This window comes from Leptosomus discolor, chromosome 1, assembly GCF_034619465.1.
Source record: "Leptosomus discolor isolate bLepDis1 chromosome 1, bLepDis1.hap2, whole genome shotgun sequence".
Taxonomy (NCBI): Eukaryota; Metazoa; Chordata; class Aves; order Leptosomiformes; family Leptosomidae; genus Leptosomus; species Leptosomus discolor.
Window position 1 is genome coordinate 73,751,388 of NC_141391.1, and position 27,320 is coordinate 73,778,707.

The 27,320-nt window shown below is 38.8% G+C and overlaps 1 protein-coding gene across 1 annotated transcript in view; it reads right to left on the reverse strand.

The window, feature by feature from the left end:
- Positions 1 to 27,320, reverse strand: part of ATP10A (ATPase phospholipid transporting 10A (putative)) — a 117,524-nt gene that overhangs the window by 14,183 nt on the left and 76,021 nt on the right. Inside the window, exons 6-14 of the mRNA XM_086482204.1 lie at positions 26,633 to 26,766; positions 24,874 to 25,126; positions 14,295 to 14,512; positions 12,567 to 12,761; positions 10,880 to 11,441; positions 5,250 to 5,353; positions 4,952 to 5,078; positions 2,599 to 2,783; positions 921 to 1,242 (exon numbers count right to left, since the gene is read on the reverse strand). Of these exons, the coding sequence (XP_086338330.1) occupies positions 921 to 1,242; positions 2,599 to 2,783; positions 4,952 to 5,078; positions 5,250 to 5,353; positions 10,880 to 11,441; positions 12,567 to 12,761; positions 14,295 to 14,512; positions 24,874 to 25,126; positions 26,633 to 26,766 (2,100 nt within the window). The remainder of the gene's footprint in view (positions 1 to 920; positions 1,243 to 2,598; positions 2,784 to 4,951; positions 5,079 to 5,249; positions 5,354 to 10,879; positions 11,442 to 12,566; positions 12,762 to 14,294; positions 14,513 to 24,873; positions 25,127 to 26,632; positions 26,767 to 27,320) is intronic.

Sequence of the window (27,320 nt, forward strand, 5' to 3'; positions counted from 1 at the left end):
CCAGACAGACATTTTTGACAACATATGCAAATGATTATGTCCACAGTGAATCAGCCAAAGATATAAATTCAGTACAAGGAAGGCATATTTGAGCTAGATATAATATAGTGATCATAAGGATTATTATAATCAGCATACATTTGGTGATGTGGATGTCACAGGAGTCTGGCAATTATTAAATGTACTTAGGGTTTCTCATGGGTAGGTCCAACCCACATGTGTTGCTGCTAACCAAGACAGGTAGATGAAAGCGAACGTGTTTGTGACAATACATGATGCAACCATGTCTTCTAATGCAACACAAGCCTAAACTTGAGATAAGGAAAGAAGAGCTCGTTGACTTTTCTTATGTAAAAATCATGCAAACATGGAAGATGCTGCCAGATTTAAAATAGGGGGACTGGTGAAATCTCTCCTTTGCCAACTGAGCGACTAGCTGGAAGAAGTTAGGCGCCAGTTGTAAATCCATTCTCTATACTGACAAGGCCAACTCGTATCCTATGCTGTATGGCCAACTTGTGATGAAAAATGCAGAACCTTGAGTTTAAACATGACTGGATGAAACACTGAACACAACGTTGTTCTGTGTAATACAATGATTGCAAAATGTTGTTCTGCACAGCATCAGCTACCCCAATTCTTCACAGCTGTGTTCAGACACACCAAAACCTCATAGCATACCTGGTTCCCGATTACCTAACTTCTGCAGGAAGAAATCCCAAATACTACTCCAGAGTTCTATCCTGGTTTTGAATAAATAGTTGAGTAAATATGTTAGAGTTTTCCGACACATTTTCAGACAAAACTGGAAGGCTTTTGAGTTGTGAGGCAGCTGGAAGGGTCCTATTGCAAGTCAAAAAACCAAAATTCTCAAGGCACAGTATACATCAAGGCAGGCTAGATTAAACTGAGATATTTACCTATTGCCAAGGTCATTGCTTTGAGTTTGTCTCTGACTAGCTTCACTACCATGCTCTTTTGGAGTGGGGTAGAGCGACAACACAGCACTGAACGGCATCGCTTGGCTAGTGCAAGAAATTTATCTTCTAGTGAAGGTTCCAAGGCATAAGCTAGAGTCCTTCCATCAATCACTAGGCCCAAGCTGGAAAGCACAGGGGAAGAGGGTGGATAGAGAGGGGTGAATCCAACAGTCATGTTTCCAGTAGCTTCATCTATTGTGTCGTTTGAAAATTTAGACTCTACGCATTGCAGACACTGTTCCAGCAAGACAGCACATGTCTCCTGAAAAAAAATTCAAAATAAATATGCTTGAGAGAAAAGCATTCAAATGTTTGTGTTTGCTGTATATTTAGGCATAAGGAATATGGGGAATGCATTATATTTGCTGCACTGTTAAAGTTTTGATTTCTAATAATCTTCTATTCACTGTAAACACTCAATTCTTGCTGAAGATATGACAGCAATGAGGACTTGAAAAGTTTAAAATCTAATTCCTCTTCAACATGCAGTACTGTATGCTAAACTAACTTCTTTTAGCTCCTTCTCAGAATAACAGTGCTGGGAACTGATATAATCAGTATCGGTACCAAGTTGAGTATGGTGATGGACGCCATGTACACGCTTACAACTCAGATCGAATAATTATGCATTGTTAAAGGCCGATTAAAGGTTATTTAAGCCGAATTCTCTCTCCTAGCCATACTCAACTAAAAGATGTTATTGAGAATATACGAACATTTAAAATGAAATGCTATTGGTCTTATAGCAAAGTATGACAAAAAAGAAAGATCATGGAAAATCAATTTACCAGTTCAGTTGATACACTCAAGAACGGAAAATGCTGTTATCTTTTCTTCCTTTTCGAAAGGAATTGGAGCTGGATACTGCTGGCCTACCTCTCCTCTGCTGATCTGAAGTCCAATTTTATCACCCCATTAAAGGACTATAGCACTATCAGTCTGGTTCCTTGTATGTTAGACCATATCAGTAAACTCTTTGTGACTGCTTGCAACAAGTTGAGCTCAGGAAAGATCAGTAATTCAGAAGAATTAGAAAAGGTCTGTTAGGAAGCAAGGCATTACTGTAGATTTTCTGACTCAGTGTTAGCATCAAAATTTAAGCATTGCTTCTGTCTCCAGAGAAAAAGTCAGATGAGAAAACACGAATGACTGAGTTATCTGAATATTACATTTCAGTGGTGTAAAATAAAGCACAAATTCTCAATAGCTAATGGATTGTTTTCTTCCTCCACACATGTTTAATAACAGGTTGCTTTTGGAGGCCTGTTAGTGTCAATAAGCAAAACAAGGTATGTTTTGAGAATGCATACCAAAGAATATATAATATTCTATAATACCATACATTCATGCTGCTATGGCATATTTTCATTGATGGTGGAGCCCACTACACACAGTTACATGTCTTCAGTAAGTTTATGATACATGACACTATGACTTAGAAGTATGATTCACTGAAAAGTATTCAAAGACATGTCCTACCTGAAAATTATGGATGAAGCAGGAAAAGAAGGGGAAAAAAAGAGGGAAAGGAAAAAAAAGCCATCAAACTTTTAATTGTGCAAGTTGAAAATAAAGCAAAGCTAGTTCACAAGTAAACTTGTGTATCAGATCTGCTTACTGGTGATTCGGCATTCAAAGTGATGATTTCTTCATCGTGATCCAGTAGCTTGCAGGCATATGCAATATTAACAGCTGTTTCTTGCTTGTCTCCAGTAAGAACCCAAATCTGTAACCCAGCTTTGCGCAAGTTTGCAATGGTTTCTGGAACACCATCCTGTAAACGGTCTTCAATGCCAGTTGCACCTAAGCACACAGAAATGGCAAAAATATTGCACATTAAACGAACACTTAGGGTTCACCTCAAATTGTAAGTTTGTTTTTTTCAAAAAAACCCCAGCAGTCACTTTTATTGGGAAATAGCTAAACTACCCATGGTTGTAAGATCTGAGCAGCAGAAAGTAGCTGGGGTAATCATCTGCATCAACAGCCAACAACAAATCCAGAATTCAAAACTTCAGAAGCAATCTGATGTCACTTCTAGTCACAGAAGTTCACAAGGCTGATGTACCTTTGCTTACTGTCTCTGCTCTGTATCGTCACCACTTCTTCTGAACGTTGCTAGAGAAGATACTGTTGCTTCTAGGAGATCATTTCAGTTCTTAAAGGTCTGAACTGCCTTTCCTCAACTAGAAGAGGCTGGGTCACTAGAGATTTCTCCCTTTTGAAGGGGAATGACACCAGGACTGCAGCTTGGTAACAGCACATTAGGCTGCAGACATAAACCTTTTCCTGCCTTGTTGCTGCTCTTTGCTCCTGCAGAAAAACACTGGTTGCCAAATGAGATATAGCAGAGAATAAAACATAAATCTGTTGGCCATGATAGGAAAGCAAAATTTGGCTTTTTCATGCTTTCAATGTATCTTTCTACCTGTTTATAAGAGACTAAGTATCTTTCCTATGCTTTCATAAATCAATTGACAGAGAGAAGATTTTCAAATACTGTAGCAAAAGCTGCTCAGGACCAAGTTCAGTGTCACCACTGTTACACACCAGTGCTCCACTGAGTTTCAGAGAGGCTTCGATGTGAGGACAGGTAAGCACTCACTACTACAGAATGAGGAGGTGACAGACATGCAAGTTACCTGCAACTACAGGAAAAGCAAAGCAAACTTTTCTCAGCTATTTGTTATCCTTATGGTTGTTCCTTTAAAAAAACATTTTAGCAACAGAAGTCCACCTGAAGTCTGAGCACCAGTCATGTAGGGGGAACCACATTCTTAGGGCAATTATCCAAACAGTGTACAAAGGAAAAGATCATCCTTTTCCAGACTCACTTTTTTATTCCCACAACATAACCATAACTGATCATTGCAAGATACAAACCACAGTATGAGGTTCTTGGGGAATGACTAAACAGGCAGTTTACTTCCGGCTAGAGCTCAATTATTTGTCTGGCAGTTCAATTTTGCCCGCCCCTCCCCGCCCCCGGCCACCGCCCTGAGTACAGACAGCGCCAACAGGCACAACCACAGTGGGCTCTTCCTGATTAATATGGTCCAAATTAGTCACCTCGTGCTCCCCTTTAACTCAGAGGATGGAAAGAGACACTTCAAGGACATGATTCATCTAATCCTAAAGCGGATAATCTAAGACAGACCAAATGAACCGCACTTTCTTTTTTTTGGCTCTCCATTGGTTATATGGGGAGCCATAGAGTAGACGCGTCAGAAGCTGGGCGAGGTGGATCTCGTCTCTCAGAGAGACAGGCATGTGGGCAATTAGTGAAGGTTGTTATCTCCAACAGTGTTATGGCTGTCCCAGTTTCTTTGCCAGAGAAAGCAGTTGGATGCTTGGAGAAATAATGAATAGATATACATTTTCGAATCTCAGTGCTTTCAGCATCTCCACTCAGCAGAGGAAGAGTATGACTTAGTTCTCGGAATACATTTTACATACGCTGATTTTAACTGCATCATTATGAAGTACTGCAATCCCCTTCCACTGAACACACAGGCCCTGAGTGCATGAGCCAAACCTGACGGATATGAGAGTTGATGCCTCTCACAAATGCAGTTTATGAGCTTTGCTTTATGAGTGTCTCTGGTGCCCCTGGAGTCATGGAAGTCTCTGACATGTTGAAGTGGCAGTAAGCTAACGAAATTCTGTAGACAGTTTGGGCCAAGTCCTCCTCCTGTTTAGAGCAGTAGTTCCCATTTATGATATTGTGTCAAATTCATCCACTCATTTCACTAGCAATAAAGTGATGGCAGGAGCAAGGAAAACAGGGTATGTCTGTTATGTTAATTATATCCCATTCCTTTGTGGTGCTGCACACGACAGCCATGACAAAGTCCAAAAGAAGCCAATTTCTGTACTGTCAGAAACCATTTAAGGGAAAGAATGGCTTTCATAGCCAAGCTTTCAAAATTTTTAACACATTTTAATTTCGTGTCCAGCTCTCATTTCATTACCTAGCAGATGCAGATTCTTCTCTATCCGCAGTGCTGACTGAAACAGAAGTTCTTCACGATTTTCAATAGAGGATTCTGCTTCTAAATGACTTTTTAACCAACAGGCATACTCTTCCTTGCTGAGAACCTATTAAAAAGAGTATGTGAGGGCACAGTCAATGTGATGCAGAGGCATTCATACTTTACAGAATAAAATGAAAAAGAAGTTACGAATCAAGAACAGTAAATTAATAAATGCCTTCAGTAATCTTTGTCAAGACTCTTCTTAAAAGTAAAGTAGGAGTCTTCATTTACTTACTCTTTTTGCAATACAGAGGGTCCGCAGCCCATCTACAGCATACAGATTAAGGTAATTCTGGGTTTTGCTTTGGATTTTTTTTTGATGTTTGCCCCGAGGGTCATCTAGATAAGAACAAGAAAATGAATTAGTGATTGAAAAATAACAGCAACTGAATGGCCTCAGAGAACAAAAACTTGTCTACAGTACTCACTGTATCGGCACTTCATAACTGATACTTTTAAAGAGCTGCTGATGTCTCCTGAGAAACTCAAGTAAAACATTACATTTAGAAAAAAAAAAACTTGTCTTTTTATTCTATCTTTTCTGTCTTTTGTCTTCAAAAGTTATTGCGAATATATGTTAAAAAGACCTCCTTTTTCTTACTCCTTAAGTATTTGTTTGGCAAGAATACTGTAAGAAATCATGATAATCTTCACAGCAAACAATAATATCAGAAAGAGAAGTATGATTTCAAATACGCTACTAGCAAATGCTTCTCCACATCTCATGTGCAGAAAACTAACACTTACTTAAAAATAGTTTTCCACCAAGCTTAACATCTCCATTTTGTATATCTAAGTGTATGAAGGTACTTGTGTTACTGCTGTACTAGCTATTGGACTGAGTCAACGTAAGAAGTTCTGGTTATGACTGTGATTCCATTTAGAAGGGAATTTACACTTGTGTAGACCTCACAGCTAGCTTCTACCTTGAGTGCAGCAGCAGCACTTCAACTTAGCTTTACTCTTCACTTAAAGTGATGTGTAAGAACTCAAAATCAGAACTGATCATCTGTTCCTCTTCTCCCTTTAGCTGGGATTAGTTCAATGTGCTCACACTGTGATCAAAAAAGAGTAATGAATATGATGGTAACAGATTTTGTTCCATCTCATTACCTGAAGTGACGTCTTCAAAAGATAAAACCAGGTGACATGCATCTTTTTTTTCATCTAGGATCAAGACATGTTCATGTACAATGTACTGTAGTAACATCTTAAATAATATGAATTTCAGAGTTAGTACTAAAGTAAATGTACAAACTGGTAAAGTTTTAGATTGGAACCACTGAGTGAGAATGACCGGTACCTTATGGCAGGTTTTGCTACTACCTCATGACAGACAATATTTTTTTTTTCCTAAAGTCTGCATGTTTTTTAGGGGTGTAGAATAATTTCAGGATTATAATTTTGTAATTGGAGCTGTTTGTTAATGCAATACTTGTGTCACTAGTACTTGCACAGTAACCAGTGACAGAGTCAGGTGAATGCCACTCATCACCACAACTCTAAGCACCTGAAGAGACCTACTACATATGATCTCTGTTCCCCATTGGATGTGCTCACCTCTCTCAACAAACCATACTGAGCACTATATGGCTCTATATGACCATACTGAGTACTATACGGGCAATATACCCTCATATTAAGCACTTAATACACGTATCTAAACTAGGTGACACAAATATCTTACTGTTTATACTTTTCAGTGCCCATTTTCCCAGTGTGCATTCATACTCAATTTGATCTTGCTATGTGTGACCACAGACATACATGTCTATCTGCCTATAAACTTACACAGCATTCATCACGTTCATATTTATACAGCAGCACAGTGTCTAACCAGGCATTCAGAGGCTCCAGCACAAACACATACAAGTATTGATGTTGTAGGAAGGAAGGAGCAGGGAGCTTGGAATCCCAGTATTCTTTTTTTTGTTCCGGTTATCTCAACCATGTAGCAGTACATTTTACTCACTGTATAGCTGTTTTCTCATCTTTAAAGACTATCCTGTCCTCTCTAGGTCTGTAACGCTGGGAGTGTACACACCCAGCTGTTCCTAAGGGACTCCATGAAGACTGTGGTATTTCACGCATACTTTCATTTCAGTTCCATCTCTCATTAAGGTCATGTGGTGAATAGTGGTAAGAATATTCTGGTGGGCCTGCCCATCTGTCTATTAATGCTACCTATGCTATCACTATTGATTTTCTCGAAGGGACGATACAGATACATTATTCTAGAAGAACATCCCTACAAATATTATTTGCAATTTGAAAGCCCTTTCTTACACTATAGCTTGTGGCTTTGACACACACCCCATCAGGTTCCTTCAGAAGCTGTTAAAACAGCTCACAACTAGATTCAGCTGCAACATACAGTGGAAATACACATATACTGAAGTGACAGCCTAATACAGTTTCATGTAGCTTATTTTCTATTTGTACATGATAATCTTTTTGGCATATGTGACTTGGCTGTGTGATATAAGAATTTTTTTTTTTTTTCTGGGAGAAGTACTGCAGCAAACCTTGGAGGCTTCTTGTATTAGTGAGTCAGCTTTTTTAAGTTCAGAAGAATAAAGTAGGCAAGCATTCTTCCTAATTTATTGTGATACATTACTATTCTAGAGAGAAATGCTGTATTTGTTGCATATCCCACATGAAATTGTCTTACATAAGTGACTATTTCAGTCACTCACTGATTTCAAATGGTGCGAACTTGAATAGGTGCTTAATCACAAACAAAGTTGTTTCTAACCCTTTAAGGTCAAGTGGTGTTAATCACTTCAGATCTGTCTGAATACCTTGGGCACTAATGCAGTGATCATAATGTCAACGCTCAAATCCCTTTCAATGAACAAAGACAGTAATCCTCTACAAGTAGAGATGTGTACACCATTTTCTCTGTGAATTCTCAATGCCAGTGTAGAAGACCTCATCTCCCTCCTCTATCAGCATAGCAATGACAGCTAAATCTCCTTCTAGCTCTTCAAGTGCCTCATCAGTCCTACCCTGAGATTCATCTCATGCTCAGAAGTCAGAAGGGGGAAAAGGAATCTCTTGCAGACAAAACCCAGTTGTGGAGATTCTTTTTAGCTGGTATGCAGTGGCTACGCTGAGCACTGTGACCACATGCACCATGTCAGCAAAAAACAGCAAATAAGTCTTCTCCAGAAGAATGATAGAGAGCTAGTGGCGTTCTGCTTGGTTCACTGCCTTCCATGATCACAAGCTGCAGAAAGTCAGCCTAGTCATTGTTTTCTAAATGACTTATGTTCACGGTTCCTGTACGAGTTGGATATTGACTCAAACAGTAACTTTCTTATTTATGAACATAGTGACTGTTGAGATAAAGTAAAAACAATACACTCTTGGGAATCATTTCAAGGCTTTTGGAAATATCTATATGCTATCAGAAAATGTCATGTTTCAGAGTCTCAAGTAGATACACAGGCAGAGCAAATGGAGTCAATTCAGAAACTTTTTAAGTTTTGAAGCTTATGGCAATGTCTGATTTTTTATAAGACACAACTGAAGCTACCACATAATGCTGTTGCTTGATTTTGGGCAGTTCCTCATGTCATATTTTAAAATACTCTTCCTCCCAAACAGGGACCTTTGTGTCTGATAGGACCCAGTCATGCCACATGATGTTTGAGTTGGGTGATTATGGAAACAGTGTTGCCTTTGTCCTTCAGTCTAAGGGCACAAGTACCACAAAGTCTCAAGGTGCACACTTGACTGGTGTACAATTTATATGTCCCTGAGACACTAAGACAGCAAAGAGCGAGCACTGGGATTAGATGTCATGTCGATTCACTTATTGGTCAAGTCCTTGAAACGATAAATGCCTGAATTCTTGTAGCATTACATCTCTCACACTCACGTTCCACCATCACCAGGGAACAGGATGAAACCACTGACAGATCTTGCACTATGGATAATAGCCACAGCATAAATCTTCTGAGGCTCCCTCTAGCTGGGGAATACCTCCCTGAAAAGGGAAAAAGATGCTGTTCCCTCAGGAATTGACAACATACCCACTGACATTAGGGTACTGCAGGCAGAGACTGTGAATTTAGTTCCCTGAGTGAAGCTGTCCAAGAGAATTGTCAAACGTTTTTCAGACAGATCAGCTGAAATATACAGAATTACTGAAGCCAGCAGTGGCTTAGAGGGCTAGAAAACAAGGGAAACTGCTTATGAGGTTCTAGTGGCTGCACTTTGCATTGCTTGCAAAAGCAAAATATACTTAAACTCAGTTCAATTTGGGCTACAAAACTAAAAAAAAAAGGCACAATTTCAAAGCCACCTTCAATTCACTTGCCTGTAAAGATGGTGGAATTGCTGTATTTGCCCAGATACAGAATCTGTTCACTGCCAACATTGATCTTTAGGAACTCTACTTCACCTTCTCTGACACACCACCTTCGGTAATGTTGCCGTTGTTTGTTTTTCTAACCAGCCTTGTTGTTTTTATCTAGACGGGTCCTAGATCTGCCTGAAACTTGCCTAAAAATTCCTTGATCATTGAGTTTACTTTGAACGGACACAGCAGCTTCAAACATAGTCTGCTATATGGTGACAAAATACTTAAGACTTGGCATAAACCAATTTTTAATTTTTAATGCTCAGTTCTCATTCTGAGAACTCATTTCCAAACATTATTTTCTAAGTATGTTATTAGGAATTCTCAGTACTACAAATTCTTTGTTAGTACTTTGGAGGGAAACAAGTTTCCACAGATGCTCTATGTATCTTCTGTGATATCAGATCTTTACCAGAAAAATATTAATGAATACTTTGTTGTTGGTTAAGGACAAGTTGTTCTTAATTTTTTTTTGGCTCAGCTTTGATTTATATGGCTGTAAACAGAAAACTAATGCCAATGATTTTCTGTATTTCATTAAACTAAAATTACACAGTATAAGCCTTTCACGATTGTTTACTCCAGCTGATGTCAAACTAACCACAAAGTCAATGCACTAGTGAAACATGGGAAGTACCTCAAGCACTGTCAGGCTTTGTCCATTCATACTGGGGTAACATTTAAACACTGGATTAAATTCAGTGTTGAAAATACAGTCAATTAGATGCAAACTGGTTCATGCAAACTGAAACCTGTGTGTCTCCTCTAACTTTTGAAAGCTTACAAGGTTTTTCTTGAATTCAACTGACTACAATTACCAGCTATTTAAAGTTGTCCCTGTTTCATGTGACATCCGGGTGCTGGAGAAGTACTCCACGCTTTAGGGAAGTACTCCATGTTCACAGCTACATGTCTATTCCCTGCCAGTCAACTACATATCTGAAACCAAGATTTCTTGTCTGAACAGCATCTCTCCTTTTGCCACAACCTTTCTGTTTTGATGGCTGATTGATTCACAGTGCCCTTTAGCATCATAGTCAACCAACATAAATGCATTGATATATGCAAACATATAGCAGCAAAAGGACGTAAAGATTCACAAATGAAACAGAGAGAGGAGTTTCAATGGGAAGTGTCTGAGTTTCATATAAAACACTCAAATAGCCAAGTACTGCCAGGCCACTTCTCCTGAAGAAATGTAAATTTCTTTAGCAGAGTTTCAAGAAATTCCTTCAAAATAAAGTTTGCAAGTAGACGATCTGGTACAGAAATTAATTTCACTCATTCTTGTAAGGAACCAGTAATTTGTCACAAAAATTTTGCTATAATAGCAAAGCATTATAAAAGAAGAGAGATGGTTGCCATTCTACCATTCCCTATATTCACAATAAAACCAGGCAGGTCTACTTGCTAGAGAAGGCAGTAAGATACAACGATTTTTTCAGCAGTTAAGCAGAACTGCCTCCCCCCACCCCCCCAAAGATATGTAAGAGGTGTACCTGAAGAGCACGGTGGAAGAAGATCCATAATAACTGAATCTGCTCCTTTAGTGTAAACATTTATTTCATCTGTGAGAGGATGTCTGACCACTACTGACATCCTCTTCCTGACTGAATCAAAGCCCAATGTATGTAATACTTCAAAGCTTAATGTTCCCAGGTGAGGTAGCTCCACTGATACCTGGTCAGACAGCCTTCCAACCAGAGAACAGTTATATGCCCTTGCTGCATAAACGAGAGCAGCTTCATCTGGACTCTCTGCTTCGTAACGGAGTTCTCCTTCCTCAGGTCCACTCCCCACAGCCGCCCGGCCTTGCTGGGAGCTGTAGCCATTATTATTCATCTGCGCAGAGTACGCCAGCTTCTCTTCCAGTTTTAATAAAGCGCTATCCGTAGATGTAGATGAAAGCACACTTAAACCAAATCTGTGCATTGATTTGCTTGTAGCTAGACTAGATGAACTGCTGCTGTTAGATCCAGAGGTCAGGCGACTTGGAGTGAATCTTCGTATGAAGTCTTCTATGGTTTTTACTGGAGATTTTAGTTCAAATCGATCTCTAACCTTGAGAAATAAAAAGCAAACCAATGAACAAAACCCAAAGAAAAGCTGTACAAGAATTCTGACACTGATATTCAGTCTAAGCAGCTCCAACAAAAGAGAATTGCTTTGAGAGCAAAAAGAAATGGTATTTGTATTCTGAGAAAGCAAATGGACAAAACTGACTCAACAGCAAAAAAACTTACTAGAACTTCAGAATTGTACCTGTGTGTGAAAGCATGTATGTTTCTATTAAAAACATTTTTTCTTCTTTCACCTCCTTGGATATGACTAATGGATAGGCTATCGATGTTGCACCACCACCAGCAGTGCATACTAAAAGCTGCCATTGGCAGGAAACATTGGCATTCTCTGTGCATATTCAGTGAAGGCAGTGAAAAAAAGTTGATGCAATAGTTTTCCATCGAGAAGGGTAGCATCAGAAAAGTTTTACGAGAATATGCCAATGTCGACAACATTCTCCACAGGAACATGTAGAAATAAATGATTTCCACTGTCTTCTCTTTCAGCATCCAAGCATTTTGCTTCAGTTTTGTCATTCATCTAGTTTATCTTTTTTACAGATACAATGTTATTAATAGTAATAGCACATTCATAGTAATATATATTCAATTATTGTATAACAGTGTAGTTCCTGAAACAGCAGAATTGAGCATTCTCCAAATGTTTCCCTGGCACTAAACCACTGCAGACGACTTCACTTTTTATTCCAGTCTGGAACAGAAACAAATTGCAGAATTTTCTCCAGAATGGAAATTCCAGCTGCTGGCTAGCTTTAATACTACATTCCATTATATTTTTGTCTTAAAGATCATCTTGGGATTGCATTTTTGAAATTCTCATTCATCAATGACACTAGTTCAGGCCGGTTCAAGCAGTAATGAGCATTATTTCTCGTAATGAACTTAAGATGCATCTTTTACATAATTTCAAAGTTTTAAGTGATGTTTTTCCAGTATATTCTCTTTTTAAACTTTCAAAAAATGTCTCATCCTTTCCTTAACTTAATCCATATGTACTTTTAGTTGTTTCTCATTAGAACAGGAAGTTTTAATTTCCCCAATTAATGAGATAAAGTAGTATCAATGCAAAAGAGGCCTAAACTCTTTTGCCGTTTCTTTAACTCACCTTCTGTCGGGGCTGATTTGGTGCAGTAACCACAACTGTATTACATATAGTCAAAGCGATGAAGAAGTCAAAAATGTCACATAATTCTGGACTCAGATGGGATAATGGCTGTTCATGGCTCCTCATGACCTCCAGATGCTTTGCACATTCATTCACCTTTTCTAACAAGCTCGGGTCAGGTGTGATGTCCTTCTCCTAGTAACAAATACCAGCTATTAATATCTGTGATTCTGCAAATTTCCAAAGCAGCAACAAGCAATCAAAGCATCCAAAGCAGTGTCAATATAAAGAGTTTTATGGTGGCCTTACACCACCAGAGTGGAGGTGGAGAGGACTGTAAGACACCTGTTCTAGACAATAAACAGTTAACAACGAGCCTACTGATAGAAACAGAAATGTGAGTAACTGTGTTATCAACTTCTTCACTACAGTTAATTATAGCAGCAATATTCGCCTACTTTGGCAGTAGTGGATAGGAGAAGAGGTACATACTAATATTGCTCCTTCTCTCCTGCCTAATTCAAGACATTTACTATCTATTACCAAAGGCTGGTACACTACAGAGACCAGAAAGAGTGGAAAAATTAGACAGCAATGACATTCAACGCTTGGCCTTACATTAGCACTATAAACTGAAACCATCTTGGATTTTTTGTTACAGAACAACAACCATCCACACATTTTTGTGTTGGTTTTTTTTTTTTTTTACATTGAAACACAGAGCACTTTCTACTCCGTTTCATCAGTACTTTCCATTTATTTAATCTATTTCTTGTCAGTGCAAACTCTGGTATTTCTTAAGATAGGAGGATGCAAGGATACAAAAGATTAAAGGATAAACTGATCTAAGGCTCTTTCTTCAGTAGAATTTTATCTGCTGATGCTCAGCAGCTGATGAATCTGAGCAACCACAGAACCCCGTGTGTAAAAACTGCAGCTTGGAATTGTACCAAAAGAGCTTACTCTTGACTGAAATCAAGAAGTCCTACCAGCACAAACAGCATCCTTCTGCGTCTATATTTGTAATTTGTTTTATGGGTGAATTTGTGTCAACAGTGCAACAATGCAAAATCCCTAGATAGACAAGACTTGGCTTCTCTGCTCCCTTATTATCATTCAGCTCATGTAAAACTTCCATGGAATTACAATAGTATAAAATAAATTAAACAAAGCAAAGTTGTAAGGACATAAATTCACCAACATTTTGAAACGTAAAGGATTTTATTTTTTAAAAAACACAACACATGTAATCCACTGATAACCATGAATCACACTAAAAATTATGCTACAGTGTATGTCAACAGTGTCTAAGAACTGGAATACATGGTGTCCAGCCCAGTACTTGTTAGTTTTAAAATCCTCTGACAAAAGAGAAAAGAAGAGGCATATGCAGAGCAATTAGAATCCTTGATCTCAAATCTTATACTACTCTCAGCTTCCGTAGATAAAGGGAAGGCATACACTTTCTTTTCAAAATCAAGGTGTAACTAAAACAAAGGTTTCAGACTGTCTTCATCTTTAGCTTGTTCCCACAGAGAAGGTATTTAGATAAGATCTATGCCAACACTTGATTGTTTTGTACAAACAGCTGTGAATACAGAAGAAAAAATGCCAAGATGAAGTCTTCAAGACTTCACAATGTGCTATAGATTTCCTTCCATTTCCCTTTTCAGAACATTGTTCTGTTAAAAGATACAGGACACTGTGCATTTAGTTCTCATGTCTTACCATTGGGCTACTGAATGCAGTGTGCTTTGAGAGTATGCTTGCTCTTTTTGCTTCAGCTCTGCTACCTGTGCGCCGGTGGGTTTTGGTGCTCTGGCTTCTGTGGATTACTTTGATGCTCTGATGGCTGCAGATACTATCACGCTGGGATAGAGTTCCTCCTTTTGGGGCTGCCTCGTCTTCCTCAGAATCAGGTTCTTGGTACATCGCTAAGCGTTTGGCTATCAGTAAAAATACAGAGGAAGAAATGTTGTGTATGTTAAATGTGGCTGAGAAAGAGTGAGAGGGACATGGTGACTTTGTTCAAGTGATCTGCTTTAAATATTATACTGTGCTTTCACAGTAAGAATGAGTTATTCCATTATTAGGGGATAAAAAAGTCTAGTCTTAATTGAATGGCAGTATCTAACAGAGGATGCAGATACCATAATTAGAAATGCAATGCACTACACTGCCTGCCTCGCCACCACCCTCTCTGAAAGGCAGTTAGGCTCTGCGGTAATTCACTGCATTCCTGAAGACTATGCCACAGCTCAGCTTGATGAAATCAAGCAAATAATTTGGTCTTCACTTGCACTCTGAGAAGGAAATAAACATTCCAGAAAACTTCCTTGTCCTTTCCAACAGAATATGGAAATTCCACAGGAAGTATTTTCCAGCAAAAACATCACATCTAGCCAGTACCAATTAACTGACATCTGAAACGTCCTCAGAACAACCCACCTACAGAGCATTGAGGTACAGACAGCATAGAAGCCTTGCTCAACATCAGGGCCATCTGCTGCAGAGTAGGGAACATGAACCTAGATTCTTGCCTCCTAGCCTAATGCTAAAACCACCCCGGAGTCCATCCCTCCCTCTCTGAACAGCACAATAGGCAGGACAATGCAGCATGCAGTATTAAAATCAGGGCACCCTCACGTGCTGCAACACCTGTTTCTACCACAATTTGCTGCAGTGAGCATACCTAGTGTACACAGAATGTAAGATTTTTTCCAAATTATTCATTTTAGATGAATGCTTCCTCAGTCAAGAATCCAACTACAACAATTAATGTTAGAAACCAACTGTGGCAGTTCAATATATAGAAGTTAAAAAGGAAACAGAAAGAAGAGGTGTGAAACCGCTGTGGAATCCAGCCCCTCTAATGACAGGCTCCATTTAGCTCTAACTGATGTATAACATATTTTTCCATTCTTAAAGACATTGGGCATTTAATAATCTGGGTTATTCATTAGGTAGGCACATGCCACTTTAACGGGTATCTATTTATTCCTTCATTAGGTACTCATTGAAAGGCTTTTCTTTATATTCTCAAAATAATCCACACTATCCAGATACACAGTACAAGTTACATACTTGTGCCTCGGCTTTGTTTTGGTTCCCTGGTGTAACAAATTAGATTTTCCAAATGTCAAATGCTAAATCACTAGCATGTAAGTTAATTATTCAGGCAATTAACAACAACAACAACAACAACAATATTTTCTTCCAAAATACTTCCTGAGAAAAATCTTGCATTACATACAGTGAGTTTGGCATGGGATCACTTTTAACGTAACTAGCTTCATGATCAAAGAAAAACCCATCCTTGCCATTTGCTGCAATTCTCAAACATGTTTTAGCTGTCAGAAAGCAGTCGGAGGAGTTGAAATCAGACCACACACAGTACATGGTGATAGCTCTATCAGCACAGTATCGTACATCAGAGGGTTCTTCAACTCCATTTGGAACATGTATAGACTGTCTGAAATGTAAGAGCTGGGAGAGCTTCCCAGTCCTGGCTGTGAACGCACACCCGGTTGTGGCTCCAACTGCATGCCCAGGTGTACAACATCCTGCGCTGCACTCTGGCTCCTGCTGGAAGAAAATGCAGACTACGGAGGTAGAAAGGGCCATAGTGCATTTGGTGACACAGAGAAGAGACTGCAGGGCACACTGCACATCACTTCTGCCCCATAGCTTGAACACAGCCCTGCAACCCAGGCCCTGAGGCTGATGTAGACTAACTGTGGATGACTGAGGAGCTTCCTTAACTAGCATTATTTGGTGTGATTCATGCTCCTCTGTGTCATGTTGTGGGAAAGGGGTTGAGCAATGGCATATTCAGTGTTCAGCGCTGTCAGTGCAGCTGCTCCTTGAGCCACACAGCTGGAAACAGAAGAGCACAGCAGCGTTGCTTTCTCCTTTCAGTGTCTACCTTGTCCTTTGACTCATGACAGAACCCAGAATACAGCTCAAAAAATTAGGGAGGTCACTGGTCTCCTTGGCCCTTCTGTTGCATGGTAATGAGTTGCAAAGTTCACTTTACCTGCACAGGCTGCTTCCTGCAACTTACTGCCTGTGCTTTGGGACAGTGCAGGTCTAAACTGTTCCATCACTCTTGCCCGCTAATTCCCGCTTTCTTCTGCTGTGCAAACCCCTATGCATTTTCCCAGTCGAAGTGCAGATCCCTATACTGTGAATTTAATTCAGCTGATCATAGGTTTGTCTACGTCAGAAGGAGTCCAAACTGAGGACCCAAAGTGATCTGCAGCATGTCATACGCACTGATCCAGGCTCCCAATCAAGATGTGAGCCAGGCTGCTCACTGTCCCCTCCAGCATCCCAGTTTCCTTCCAAAGGAAACGGAGGCATGTGAGGAAGGAAGGAGCCACATGGACATCACAGTGTGTCACTTAAAGAGGATGCCTCAAGGACCAGAATGGAGCAGCACACTGAAGGACTTCTGTCCTTCTGTGCCCTGGGGAGGTCCGATGGAGTGCACATCTGGTCAGGTATGACGGAGTGCACATCCTGGGATGAGGCCTGTGGAGGGCAGTGCCCAGCCTGACAGTGCAAGCTCTGCCTTAAACTCTGCCTTAAGTTCTACCTTCTGCAGGCTCCTAGTTACATGCTGCAAACCCCAGGCTAAAAAATCATTGCTCAAGATGACATACCAGTAAGGTTTTCTGCACTTTACCAATGTCAAAGACTTAAATCAATCATAAGCAGCATGTTTTTGCCTTCATCTTCACTAAGGCTCTTAGGAGCAAACCTAGTCTCAAGGAGAGTTAGCGTGACACGTGGACATGCAGCCTCTCTCTGGAAAAGCATAAGAAGAGTTTGGATTTGCCATAGGGACAATCTTCCTCACTGTGGATGCTGGGCATTTGAATGGTAGACTGACGGAATACTGCACTTCTCCTAACAGGTAACATTCCTTGACAGGGAAAGGACTGGCTAGGATTGTTCTTTTCATCTTTGCAAAATGTGCTACCCAGTTGGTCCAACTCCCTTCTGAGCAGAGTTTTTTTAAAAAGGAGACATTTTCTTTAATAATCATACCTAATTTAAGCTTCTGCTCTGAAAATACATCTTTAAATACATGACTCCAAAGACCCTGAACTGGTTATCATTTTATTCCACGTATAAAAACTCTGTGGTTTAAGCAGAGAATGCATTCTGTGCACAATACAGTTATGCTTGCATACTATATCTCTATATTCCTCATTGCTCTTTCTTCTTTCTTACATCTAAAAATATTCTGTTTATTCAACGTAGCAAAAGCTGTTTCCTAATGCAGCACTCAGTTTATTTATTAGCATTATACCAATAGTGTGGTCCTTCTGACTCTATGTAATATTAGCTATCTCTTGCCCTCTATACAGGTTTTCATTGTAGCAAATTCATTTCATTGCTCCTGCCACTGAGAAAAAGAAGAAAAAGGGAAAGTAGATACAAGACTAGAACCTCATTTAACCAAGTCAAATGTAATTCTTTTGATACAAAAGGTGTTATTTCAGTTTATACCAAGGTAAGTTCAATAATAAAAACCAGACCTTAGCACCTTTCATCATTTTCCCAAGTTCAGTCTTACATATTATGCAGCAAGCATTAAGAAGTTTGAAGAAAGAATGAAACCTGGTTCAATCGTTATGTTATGGCTAAGGTTCACAATGCTTCAGCTGTGCAAAGCGTGCTTCTTTGGGAACACGCTGTTCTCTCCACCCACTCAGCCCTCTCCGATTCACAACCTCTTCCTGTGAACATTATAACCTGTAAGACATTGTTGTGGGATGCTTTTCAGTTTCAGCACTGAAAATTGATGGCCTTGATCTTTTGTCTGACAAAGAGTTTTTTATTAAGGGCAAAGACACAAACAACTTAGAGAAACACAGCAAAGCAACTCAGGAAAGTCAAATTTCACTATCGTCTAGTTCATTTTACATTTACAGTACAAAGAAGAAACAATAATTAATACTTATTCCATGAACTCCCTTCCATCTTTCAGAAGACAACAGAGAGCTATAAATAAAATTCCTGTAGTAACTGCTAGGTATTTGAAGAGACAGTCTTTTATTTTAAAAACACTTTTATTTCATTATTTTTTGGTTTTGCTTGTTTTTGTTTTACCTTCCATGCTATCTATGTTCTACAATGAAGCATCCATTTTGCAGGCTGATGGAGGCACTGTTGCCACACAGCCAGATGTTCCACTAACTAGAAAAATGGGATCAGGAAACTAAAGAACTTCCCTTCAAGCAGAATAAAACTGCAGATTCCCTAAACCAGAATAATTCAGCTGTCAGTGTGTGGCCCCGATTTCACCATGGGATAATTCCATTTCGCCCCAAACCATTGAATAAGGATGTTACTGAGCTATCATGGAGTAAATCTAGATGTGCAGTACTTACTCACACCACCACATTGCCTTATTTCCTTATTATTTTATGAGTGCAAGCTTATTTCACTTTGAAGTGCACTCTAGTGTCTATATAAAGAGTCAGTTGAGCAGTTAGCATGCTATAAATTTGTACACGTGTGCTAACATAATCTTAACTTGATTTACTGTGCAAGAACTTCCCCATAAGGACAAGTCTTGAGATTAGAAAACAAGATTTTCCTTCCTCTCCTCTCTTGGCATCCCCAGGGGCTTACAATGAATAACCTTAAGTCCTTCATTAAGAACTCTTTACTCCACTTAGAAATGGAGATAAATCCTACTGTTCTGGAGACTTTCCAGAGCAATTGTGACTAAAGGTATATGCTTAGAAAAAGGTATCACCTGTCTCTAAACATAAGTTAATGTCTTCTATAGGATTTAAAATGGGGCACTCCCAGTGTATTGAGTTCTACATCTGCTGGCACTGGTTCTCTTCTAAGTTATCAATTACATTTTTTCAAAAAGTAGTAACAAATGTGAAGAGAAACTATAAACAAGCGACACAGAGTGCCTGAAGCACGCAGTTCTGCTAAAGGTTTTGATCTTTCTGGGGAAGGCCTAAATGCACTATCCTAATTTCTGGATTGTCAAACTGTAAGGGTGGCAGATGAGAAGTCCCTTTGGGAGCAACAGTCATGTTTACGGAAAAGGTTTTGTTGATTTTAACGCTTTTTTTTTTTTAATTAATTCAATTCTCCAACATGGCTGGAATGTGCAGTCTATGTTCTCTTGACTATATACAAAAAGAATAAGGAAGCTCCACTACAAAACAGCTCCCCAAACTAAGAAAGGGATTTTTTTTAATATAATGCACTTTCCTATGAAAAGTAGATGCAGGCCAATCTTCAGCAAGAAAAAAAATAGAAAGCAGAAAGACATTCCTTCTTTTTCAGATTTAGTGATTAAGAAACTTTGGGCAAGAGAAAAACAGTGAGGTTTTCATCATCTGCCTTTACTCCCATAAACTTCTCTTATGTTGTCTAGAGTTTTTTTCACAGATACTGGAAGGAATGGGGAGGAATGCAAAGAATGAAAAAATCAGATTTTTCAGATTTGTGTGGTTGCATTCATGGAGATTCAACTCATGTTTTGTGAAAAGTTCTATACAATGGGTGGCTAAACTAGAAAAACAGAGATCAGACCCCATAGGCAAGACTGCGATTAATTCAGCATTTGGAAAACGAACTAGAAGAAATGTCAGGCCAAGAGCATTTGATTGTAGCTAAATCATATAACAACTTTCAGAAGCACAGTCAGCTTTTGGGCAACTACTGTCTCTGGGATTAGCAGACAGACTTGGGGCATGGCTAGTTCCAAGAACTGTTAGAAATTGGCTACTAGCCTGAAGGGAAGAGCTATGGTATGCCAATGTAGTTTCACATATAGGGAAACAATTCAATTTTTTTTAGTGCTAACTTTCTTTTGGGCTAGGAGGAAGTACTGATTGCAAAAATATTTCTGGGGTTTAACCAGAGTATAGAATTGTAATAAAGAATGGCTAACTAGCTTTTAGAAAACTGGCTTTTAGAAAACTGGCTTTTAGAAATGTGCTTCAGTGCCAACAGGTATTCCATAAATACCCAGGACATTTATGAACGGGACAATCATTCTTCTACTTGTAGTGGTCTGTGACATACCCTGCTCCTGAATTAACAATCTGTGAATCAAGAAGATTCTTTTAAGGAGACAACAGAATGGATCTAAGAACACAGGTAATACAGACACAAGGTAGGAATTCTCATCACCTACATTTAGAATTCTAAACCACAGAGAAACAGGCATATATTAGACAAGAAACGTAGATGTCCAAACCAGGTCTGATGAATTACGTCCCACAAATGCTTAATTTTCTCCATTAACTGTAAGGCAACCAGATGACTATCTTCCATAGAAGTATCTAAAATCAGGTAAAAAGAATCCCAACCCTATCAACATAGTCTTCACATGGCCCAAATGGGCAGCACAAATTCCCATAGTCTGACCCCAATCAGTGCATAATCCATCACCAAAATAGTATAGGTGACCTCAACAATGATGGATATTTGATAGAGCTTGCATCATGGAACCTTTGCTGAGAATGCTCACACTTTCCCTCATAGCCTTCACAAGTGTTCCTGTATTCCTCTTTGGTGCTAAGCTCTTGCACAGCAGTACCCATGAGTAATACTTTGTACTACCTCCAGTTGGCCAAGAGATTCTGTCCCACGCTGGTGCAATTTATTGGCCTCTATTATTCATGTTTTTGTCACCTCTTGTCTAGACTAAAACAATGCAATACTCCTGGGCATAGCGCCATCAGCCTCATAAGAAACTTAGAGCTAATAGAGAATTCTGGAGGAAAATGTTTTCTCCAGCAAATGAACAAAAATTGCCCCTTGTTCCCTACACTACCTAAAAAAAGTATTAAGTCTTGTTCAGGGTTTCAGTTTTTATTTTAGGATTTAATTGCCTCAACTCTGCATAAGGTCCACATAAGCCTCTGTGATGAAAACCACGGTTAACATGTCCACATCTGAGGCAAAACAGAACTCTCACTCGTAATTGTAAAGCTCACCTTTCACATGGGGAATTTACATGGCTTTGTGGAACAAATTTCCAAAGATAATAAGGACACTCCCACCACTCAAGAAAAAGACATGCTGCCTCAAATATGCAATACCTTACACAGCGTAGCGTATGCCTTTTAAGTAGCCCTCAAACCCAAACAAACTGTGCGCTGCATGCATAGCGAGAGGAAGAGGGGAAAGACCAAGCTACACATAAGGCAAGTCACATGCATTGCTTAATGTACTAGCGGAAGGAACTCAGATATGATGATGGCAAATGCAGTATAACAGTCCCTGTAGAACAGAAAAGAATGGGATAACTGCTTATAACTGTGAACAAATTTTAGGGAGAAAAGCTTATAATGCAGCATAAAGAAAATTTGTGAAGGCTATGCACAATCTGGTCATTGAATAATTAACAGATATGCAGCACTCCTAGATTATGCAGAAAAAAATGCTTCAACAGAAAATTAAGTTCCAAAGCGAGGAAATTTCAGAAACCAATCTGCCACTGTAGGCATAACTTTCCCTCTCTGCATGTGTGCATGGCTGAGCCCCAGAATATAGGGCCTCTAGATGACTTCAGAAGAAAATTTGCCAGAACCTAGCAGCAGGGGAAAAAAGTGTGTTACATCTTAGCCTTGTTCTTGGATATGGCTGAATGGAGCTGTTCTGACTGAAATTTCTCCCCCAGAATTCATGCCTGAGGCAAACACCTGGCATGGAAAACTTGAACGAAATAGTTAAAAGTTTTGTAAAACTATCCATAACTGAAAACAGGATCCTATCACGAGAAGGGTCAAGTAACTGGAATAACAGGCACTGCTACCCAGACACGGTAGAATAACAAACTTAGGCCAAAGAGCTCAGAACAAGGATATTTCTATTCTGAGCTATCTGCTTTTACAGTAGAAAACGACTTGTTATTTTCAGCTTTCGAACCTTGACCCATGTACAACAATTTTAAATTCATTTCTTCATCTAACATGCTGCTCCGAGTTTGATTTCAAGTAACAAACCACTAAGCCTGAAAAATTGCTCAGATAAGTGAAGAAAGACACAGATCATCTTTGAAATAGGTAAGAAAAGGCAGATGCATTTTACTTGGTTTTCTTGCATATACGGCAACCTCAGATGACTTGCCAAGTGAAAGATTTTAGAATTTTCTAATTCATGAAATCTTCAGAAAAAACAGAGGCGCAGAGGAGGATGGCATCAGTTATAACATATGCCCCAAAACCTCAGAGGTGAATTCAGATACTTGGGTATAAGACATTGAAAAGCAGCTGACAAATCATTTGCAAGTAAGCACAGAGCAATGAAATGTTGTTGATGCATTCCCTAAAACCAGGAAGAGCTACGATAGACATTTTACCGTATCTAAACAAGAAGGTTTAAGCAGCAGAAAATGTAAGACATGGTTAGAAAATCAGACTGGAGAACAGAGCTAACAAAAGACTTGAATGAAGAACAGTGTTTACTGTGTTATTAATCCTGATTATAGGGAAAAAAAAACCAATGGAAATTATCACCATTTATATATAGAATGACTCTATTTTCCGTAGAGAAGAAAAAAAAAAAGGAATAAAATACTGTGTATAAAATAATCATGCATAAATTCTGTGTCAATTTAAAAATTACGTTTGTCAGAAATTTTAAACTGATTGGATTTACAAGAAAGCCCAAACATAGCCGTAGGTGACAAGAATGACCAAAAAAAGAATCAGTTTATTTTATGTATTTATTTGACACTTCTGTGTGTAGTGAAATTCACTCTGCTTTCATTAACATCTATATGGTCATCTGAAAGAATAAGAGGAAAGCATGCACAAACTTAGATTTTTGTTAAATACATTACAGTTGAAGGAAAAAAAATTGAAACTCAATATTCAAATTCAGAAGCCTGAGTTCAGCCTATATATCAGCTGCCCAAACCAAGCTCATAAAAATACCCTTTCTGCACTGTTTCAGTTGCCAGTACCATCATCATTCTTGCAAGGAACAGAGTACTCTGTGAAATTAGTAAAAACCAGCAAACTATCAATGGCAAGGAAGAAGAAAAAAAGAATGAATAATCAGAGTGTCACAAGCAGAATTAGGAGTCCAGAAACATAAGTCTCAATTCTAATTCTTCTCTCTTTCTTACCTATAGAACAGAGGTAGGAAGTCACAGCTTCTCCCTGTTTAAGCTCTTCCTGTAACACTAGGATAATAACACTTCCTAAACACCTTGTTTCTTGAAAAAGACCTTAAATGTAAGGTCTCTGTACTATGAAGTAGGAGAACAAAAGAACAATCCTTGCACAATCCAAAACTTCAAATCTTATGAACTCTCTAAAGCATGTTTTAGTTTTTCCAGTCTATTTTGATTGTTTCTCTCATTCTGTATCTTATTTGTAAGCTGAACTTCTGTAATGGTCTTTGAGAAAACTTTCTAAGCAGCGATCTTTATGTTATGTACGTTAAGAAATTTATTTTTTGCAAATAGGAATGCAATACTGTAGCTATCAATATCTTCCTGCATACCAACAGAGTATGACTTGAAGAGTTAAGATCTGTTACGTCAAAATGATAACAACAAAATGTTAGAGGAAAATAACACAAATTACAAACAAATCACAAAACAGGAAATCATGGCACAACTTTAAAAGGGTAATGAGGTGACACACGGATGACAACACTCACATTCCCTTGCAACAAAGGGTGACCTTTTAGTGTTTCAAGAACTTGGGCTCATTCTCTCAACTGCTGTGTTCATATAGCAGTGAAGACACCTTAATATAGACACCTGTCACACAGGAGCACTGAAAAGAATCTGACAAAGGTAACATAAAATATGCTATTAGATCAGATTACGGTTCTTGTTAGTATGAAAACTAGCAGCTTTGTTTACATTTATTTCTCAGCATAAAAGGATAATCGTGCTCCAGGTATTCAATCAGACACTAATCTGGCTGTATGCTCACAACTGGTATTTTACATAGCATACTTCAAACACACCAAACAATTGTGATACCAGCAGCACTATTCAATTTGCTTTAATTAGCCATGTGCTCAAGTGCTTTACTATACCAGGAGCTAAAGCCAGAAGCTTTAACTGTCTTGACAACATACTGTAGATGTTACAAAACACTTTGATAAGATTGTCATTGCTAGCTGAACACAGCCATCAAATTATACTAATCTGAAAACAGCTATTACGGAGTTTGCTGAGTGGATACATGCAATTTCTTTTGGTTTTCTTTTTGATTTAAGATTACAGTATTTTTTATATCTACTTCAGATTGCCCAAAGTACAACTGTTAGGTAGTAAACAAGATCGAGAGCTCACCGTTATCATCATGGGAATACTCTATCCCAGAAACAGTGCATCTTCGGAAAACCATCTTGTTTTCAGTAAGTGTCCCAGTCTTGTCTGAAAAGATAAACTGCACCTGACCTAAGTCTTCTGTGATATTTAAAGCTCGGCATTGCAGCTGAGAGTCTGTTTCTTCATCATATAAATCTTTATCTTGATGAATAAAGTATACTTGGCAGATTTTAACTATTTCAATGGATACATACAAAGAAATTGGAATCATAACCTAGAATACACAAAAAGAAAGAGAAATAGGAGAAAACAGAAGTAAGGATACAATGAATTAGTAAAATCTAGTTATCTTGGAACTAGACTAGAACATAAAGAGGCTAAGTACTCTAAGCATCTATTGTAAAGTTATTATTACGTTTGAAAAGAGCTTATTTACTGTGTTAGATGAAGAAAACCTATGGTGAATTGCAGAGGTGAAATGCATTATTATGTCTAGAGGGGTGATTATCAAAACTCGGACAGAAGCAAATCTTTTTCAGGCTAATCAGGTGAGCTTGAAACTAGCTGGAAAAGGAAAAGAAAAAAAACCCCAACAAACCAAAACAGATAGTACAGTCAGTATTCTGTAAATGTCAAAGAATGGGATAAATTTATTCCGTACAAATAACGGACTGTTTACAAATTCACTTTGCAGGAATACAAGAAACAAAATAAGAAATGTTAATCTCTCCACAGGAACAATCTTTTTGGCCTTGGCTTTTGCACTGCAGATTATTTGAATGAAGAAAGCATTTTATAATTGCTGTAGAAGGAGATATGAGAAGAAGTCTCTCCAGAAAAGATTTTCAACTGTTTCTTGCAGACTGTCAAAACTCCATGAAATACCTAATTTGTACTGAGTTTTTTTCCGCAGATGTTTTTCAGGACAGAAATTCCTGACTATACACATTATTTAGCTTGCGGAATGATAGCATATATGTTAAGTGGCAAATGTGGTTATTTAAATAAAAAAACTACAGTTAAAGGTTGATGTTTAAAGAATTGTTTGGTGAATTTTTTTTAACCAGTAGCATAACCCAATACCTCAGAGTAAAAAGTAATTTAACACGCTTTTTTCATTCCTTTTAATAAAGGAGCTGCTGCCTCCAGTAAAGCAACCTCTGCTAGCGTCCCACTGGGCATATTTCCGCATGTCCCAGTGACAAGAGTTTCTGTTAGTCCTCTTAACTCAAGGCCAGGTTGGATGGAGCCGTGAGCAACCTGGTCTGGTGGAAGGTGTCCCTGCCCATGGCAGGGGGGTTGGAACTGGATGGTCTTTGAGGTCCCTCCCAACCCAACCCATTCTATGGTTCTATAAGGGCCCTCTGGATGGCATCCCTTCCCTCCAGTGCATCAACCGCACCACACAGCTTGATGTTGTCAGCAAACTTGCTGAGGGTGCATAGATGGTGGAGTTGAGTGCACCAGGCTTTCTGGTCATATATTATCACATTCCCTATAGTTAAAATTTAATTTTGAAGTGACTAAATGTACTTCTTTTAAGCACTTGATTAGCTTCTTATGTGCCATAGTGGTAGAAGGGGTACTACACATACAGCACATTTATAGTATCATAGAATGTCTCCAGTTGGAAGGGATCCATAAGGTCGAGTCCAACTCCCTGCTCTTTGCAGGACGACCTATAACTAAACCATATGACTAAGAGCATCGTCCAGAGGCTCCTTATAGCTTTATTACAGCAAACTATGAACAGAGGTGACAGCATGTACAACTTGATTACCTGGAAAACTATGATCACTGTCAGAAATAAATACACTGAAGCTAAAACAGGAGACAAATATTTGCCATCAGGCCCTGGAACATCAAAAATTGGTTTCTTCTTCTCACCATATTGCCATACCCATAGGCCATGACCTGGAGAAGAGTTGAAAGAGAGAAAAATGCAAATTAACTCCAAGGAAAAATGCTTATGGTATGAATTTGTCTGTTGAGTTACGTGGGAAAGTGGTATTTGTTTTCAGCTATTCTGCATGACACTTGAAAAAGGCTCTAAACCCAAATTTTTTTCTGCCTTGGGATTTGGGGGTTGAGAAAGGCATTTGTCTGGCCTTAAGGACAGCATGCAGGAGTCACTTCACATAACTTTATCTAAACAAAGTGAGCTGGCTAGTCTAAATTAGCAGTTTAGGCTCTTTCTGTAATCAGCAGAGAAACCCAGAATTCTTCAGAAAGTGATTAATTTCAGTGATAGTTTATGTTAAAATGAAAGAACTCCATTGACTGTGCTAGTTACATCACTAGCCAGCTATCACTAAACTAGTTTCAGCTGGATAAAGTTGGAAGAGACTTTAATCTTACTGTGTGAATCTTACCCACCATGTCTACAGAACTAATGAAATAACAGTATCAGCAGAGTCAACAGCATGGAAGCTGAGGAACTAAGAACAGAAGAAATTCTAAGTCTCGCT